Source organism: Dipteris shenzhenensis, chromosome 7 (assembly GCF_047967505.1).
Source record: "Dipteris shenzhenensis isolate YYH24624 ecotype China chromosome 7, Dip_SZ_1.0, whole genome shotgun sequence".
Lineage (NCBI taxonomy): Eukaryota > Viridiplantae > Streptophyta > Polypodiopsida > Gleicheniales > Dipteridaceae > Dipteris > Dipteris shenzhenensis.
In genome coordinates, this window is record NC_141602.1 from 6,698,558 (window position 1) to 6,703,563 (window position 5,006).

The following is a 5,006-nucleotide window of genomic DNA, read 5'->3' on the forward strand; positions in this document are numbered from 1 at the left end:
CGTCTACACTGAGAAAATACGGGCCCGTCTAACATTGTGTTTATCAGCGTGTCTATTTGCGCGTGTATTAGCGTGTCTATTAGCGCGTTTACACTAGAAATCAGATGCGTATTTAGATGCGTATTTAGACGCAAAACAGAGAATACAGAAAGTGAGATTTTGGTGTACATCATTGCTTTCCAAACATTGCCCATGATTACCAAAGCACATAATTTTAACAAAAACATCAATGCTTTTTTGCAAGCCCACATATACAAGAATTAAGTGAGGTGAGGAGAATGAGACAATATGTAAAATAATTTTGCCAATATCAATGATGGTCTACCGTTTAATATCATCCTCAATGAGATCAACCCTTACCAAACTATCTACTTCAAAATCCAAACAAGTGTTTAGGTCTACACATAAATTCAACCCACTACTACTTGTGCTACTCATGTGCTCATCGAAATCAGCATCACCAATGGTAGGCTCGTCCTCACGGGTAATGGCCTCAATATCTGTATCTCCTATCTCATGATCATCCTCCTCTCTCGTATTACGGTCATCATCACATCCATGGCCATGATCATCCTCCATACGCTCCATATTAGTAAATGTACTATACATCACTTTGGAATGTGGCATAATAGGTATGACATGCCACCATCTATTATTATCCACCATTGGTTGATAGACAACCTAATTCAAATACAAATACAATCATGTTATTTTCCTTGCATCGAAGGTATCAAATATTTAAAAGCGAGTATTTTTATATGTGTGCACAGTACTTGTTCACATTGTTGTGGTAGTACTAGTGTGTCCTTACTACTTTGCCAAAACTTTGTGGAGTCAATAGTTACAAAGCCACTTCGAAAGTGCTTGCCCTCACACCATATAGCATTGAACATAGTGCACTACACCAAGAAAAAATCAATTAAATAAGCAATCTAAATTATTGAAAGCTCCTAACTTATGCATAACATTCTATATACTGACCTTGCTCATGCATCCCCTAGCATACTCCCATTCTTCCATTGTGATATGCATCCCCTCATCTTTCTCTTCTTTCTCCATTTCATCAAGTAGCCAATCCACATGAATATCCTTTGGAAGTGCTCTTAGATACTGAGGGTATGGCAGTACACGAAATCCGTGGTGTGTACGAAAGAGGGCCCTTTCTTCTTGTCTTCTTGCCTTTGCATATTTGTCACCCATCTTTTCATCACATCACTATTAAGCATGCAATAGAGGTTGATACTATTATCCAACTCCGTGTCTATTACTTTGTTGCATCCTTTCCCTTGAGGCACAATAGAGGTCATCCTTAGGTCTTCATCTCTCCATAGTCGTGGGAGAGAGATATCCACATTAACAAGAAACTCAGAAACATATACAAGTGACTCTTGTACCAACCAACCCTCGGCCATGCTACCTTCGGATCTTGCATTTTGTCTCACGGAGCCCTTCAAGGTCTTCATGAAGCGCTCGAGAAAGAACAACCATCGTGCATGTATAGTACCGCATATAGCAATCTCATCCACCAAATGCACTATAAGATGTAGTTAGATTGTGAGAATAGAACATGGAAATGTCTCCTCCACTAAACAAACCACCTCCACTGACATAACTCGAGCATTCTCAAGCGTGGTGGGATCTATTTCCTTTGAGCTCACATACCTAGAAATGAAAAAGTACACCATATTATCAATATGAACACCTTGCATGGAGCATTGATACGCATCATATTTTGTATCATGTAAAGTACCTCACAAGCTCGCCCGTCTTATAAATACAATCTTTCACATCCTTTGATGCATTACGTGAAATGCTAGTAGGTAGTATGAACTGAACCCACAAGCATTTGGTTGATTAGTTGCTTATAATTATTCGCTCACAAATTTAAAAGGAAAAAGATATTATGCACATAAAATACTTACTTGGGACATCTTATGCCAATCATGAGATTTCAAGCCATATAATTGCTCTACACCTCTTTTCTTGCTCTTTGTAAAGGCTCCCTTCAAACACCTCATGCATCCAGTGGGAGTACGAATTGTAGTAATAGCACGCTTCACCACCGCCATCTCTAGCTTTGATAACCTCCACAGTGCACGAGGTAAAAAAACATGACCATTTGGTCTCTCTTGTGGCCAAGCTTCATGCATCCTCCCTGTGGTACGTAGATCCTCCCTTACGCCTACAGAATCTCTTGTCCCATTGAAATGCTCCCAAACAGTAGATTCCACATTCTTGAAGATATGCATGGGATTAAGCAGGTGATTGATCTTGAGGTGGGACCAATATGGTAAACGATAAAAGATGGAGTATCTAAACAAAATAAAGTGTTAGCGGGCAATCTTTATTTCCAGCCAATATAGCACACAATAGTTACAAACCCTTACTAGCTCATGCCAAGTGGTGGAGGAGTCGTGGAACCGTCCCAAATTCTCATCCAATCTCCCGCAGTGAGTGATTGTGGGAGGACTTCATTCCAAGGGGCAACATATCTAGGATGATCAGGTGGGAGAAACCGATGGTGATTCTCATAGATGACCTTATTCAATGTGTCTGCCTATGAGGCAACTAGCGAAGGACCACAAACAGGACATGCATGGTAACTCGATGTAGTGAGACCTGAACAATAGACACAATTAAGAGTTGAAGGTGGGTTTAGGTTGCCACATCCTTTTCCTATTCATAATTAGAAGTGCAATGCTTACCTGAACACTCGCCATAGCCTGGGAAGTCATGCATCGTCCACATCAAGACTGCTTTGCAATTGAAGTCTCGTGACGAGGGAGGCCTGCTCAGATCATGCACCTCGATACCTCTCCAAAGTATCTCTAGCTCGTCAATCAAATGCTCCAAATAAACATCAGGGTATTTGACTTTATGTTTCCCTGGAATTAGAAGGGACAGCATAACATGTCCTTTCTTAATAGCCATAGAGGGTGGAAAAATATAATTCACCAATATCACTAGCCATACACTCTAAGACATGCTTTTGAGACCAAATGGGTTCACACCATCCATACCCAATCCAAGTCTCAAGCTCCCAGGTTCTTCCTTGAAGCTTGGCTATGTGTCTTCAATATGCTTCCACGTAGGAGAGTCCGCGGGATTTCTCCACTTGCCATCGGTTGATCGATGGGAGGAATGCCATGACATGAGCTCTGCGATAGATTTGCACTTCAACATATGTTGGATGCGAGGGATTATGGAAAAATGCCGCAGAACCTTACGAGGCACGTCCAAAGTTTTGAGATCTGCTCTATATCTTGCCTCTCCACAAGTAGGACACTCTCTTGCATCCTTATGTAGTCCACGAAACAAAACGCAATCGTTGACACATGCATGGATGTGCTTGTAATCTAATCCTCCAAGAGAGGTTACATGTTGCCTTGCCATATCTCTTGAGGTCGGTAATTTATTATCCCTTGGAAGCATTTTACACAATAGCCTACACGTGAAGACCATAAATGAGGAAAAGCATTCGAGTAATTAACCCACTAGCATAATTCACCATGTTTGCAAAATAGACTTTAAAGCTTACTTGAGTAATGCATTCAAACTTGCATTGCTCCATCCATAGATGGTTTGCAAGTTTAGTAACTCAAGGGAGGCACGTAGAATAGAGAATGTGCATCCCTCAAATAGTGGAGTCGATGCTGCGGTAAAAAGATCATCTTGCTCCATGCTATCATCCCTCCCTCGATACCTCTCCAAAGTATCTCTAGCTCGTCAATCAAATGCTCCAAATAAACATCAGGATTTTTGACTTTGTGTTTCCCTGGAATTAGAAGGGATAGCATAACAAGTCCTTTCTTAATAGCCATAGAGTGTGAAAGATTATAATTCACCAATATCATTGGCCATACACTATAAGAGGTGCTTTTGAGACCAAATGGGTTCACACCATCCATACCCAATCCAAGTCTCAAGCTCCTAGGTTCTTCCTTGAAGTTGGCCATGTGTCTTCAATATGCTTCCATGCAGGAGAGTCTGCGGGAGTTCTCCACTTGCCATCGGTTGATCGATGGGAGGAATGCCATGACATGAGGTCTGCAATGGATTTGCAGTTGAACATATTTTCGATGCGAGGGATTATGGGAAAATGTCACAGAACCTTACGAGGCACGTCCAAAGTTTTGAGATTTGCTCTATATCTTGCCTCTCCACAAGTAGGGCACTCTCTTGCATCCTTATGTAGTCCACGAAAGAAAAAGCAATCGTTGACGCATGCATGGATATGCTTGTAATCTAATCCTCCAAGAGAGGTCACATGTTGCCTTGCCATATCTCTTGAGGTCGGTAATTTATTCTCCCTTGGAAGCATTTTACACAATAGCTTGCACGTGAAGACCATAAATGAGGAAAAGCATTCGAGCAATTGACCCACTAGCATAAATCACCATGTTTGCAAAATAGACTTTAAAGCTTACTTGAGTAATGCATTAAAACTTGCATTGCTCCATCCATAGATGGTTTGCAAGTTTAGTAACTCTCAAGGGAGGCATGTAGAATAGAGAATGTGCACCCCTCAAACAGTGGAGTCGATGCTGTAGTAAAAAGATCATCCTGCTCCATGCTATCATCCCTCCCTTGATGGATATATAAATCCCGCACCATATCATCAAACACCTCCTCCTCCACGGCTTCATGAGGTAATGGCGGAGGGCTACTATCACCATCACTCCATGCATCCGTAACGGTCCCTCCTGAAGATCCCACCTCATATCGCCGATGCTTCGCCTCCTCACAGTGAGCATAGGGCAACATATGTGGGTGTGGCATTGCATCCTATATCAAATCAAAACGGGATCATTACTGAAACATATGAACACCCATAGGTATCTCAATCAACCTTAACTCTTTAACACTTACCATGTTTATGGTCACATCCCATTCTCCATACTTTGAGATGTGATTGAGTGTAATCCTGCGTGCACGATACATGTTTCCTCGACATTGATCACATATACATTTGATTTTTTGCTCCAACCACATTTGGCGATGGTGGA

At 41.5% G+C, this 5,006-nt stretch overlaps 1 protein-coding gene across 1 annotated transcript; it reads right to left on the reverse strand.

Annotated features, from left to right (window-relative positions):
* Positions 1-1,547: 1,547 nt before the first annotated feature.
* On the reverse strand, positions 1,548-2,249 carry LOC147899872 (uncharacterized). The gene is made up of 3 exons (XM_087377123.1): positions 1,923-2,249; positions 1,751-1,830; positions 1,548-1,662 (listed from the first exon to the last, which is right to left on the reverse strand). The coding sequence occupies exons 1-3, from the start codon at positions 2,247-2,249 to the stop codon at positions 1,548-1,550; spliced, it is 522 nt and encodes a 173-aa protein (XP_087233249.1).
* Between the last annotated feature and the right edge of the window lie 2,757 nt (positions 2,250-5,006).

Excerpts from the sequence above, each read along its gene's own strand:
- LOC147899872 (XM_087377123.1), bottom strand. The coding sequence starts at position 2,249 with ATGCATATCTTCAAGAATGTGGAATCTACTGTTTGGGAGCATTTCAAT. Across the intron at positions 1,831-1,922 it reads ATTGGCATAAGATGTCCCAA|TTCATACTACCTACTAGCAT; the intron begins GTAAGTATTTTA and ends TTGTGGGTTCAG. Across the intron at positions 1,663-1,750 it reads AAGACGGGCGAGCTTGTGAG|GTATGTGAGCTCAAAGGAAA; the intron begins GTACTTTACATG and ends TTTCATTTCTAG.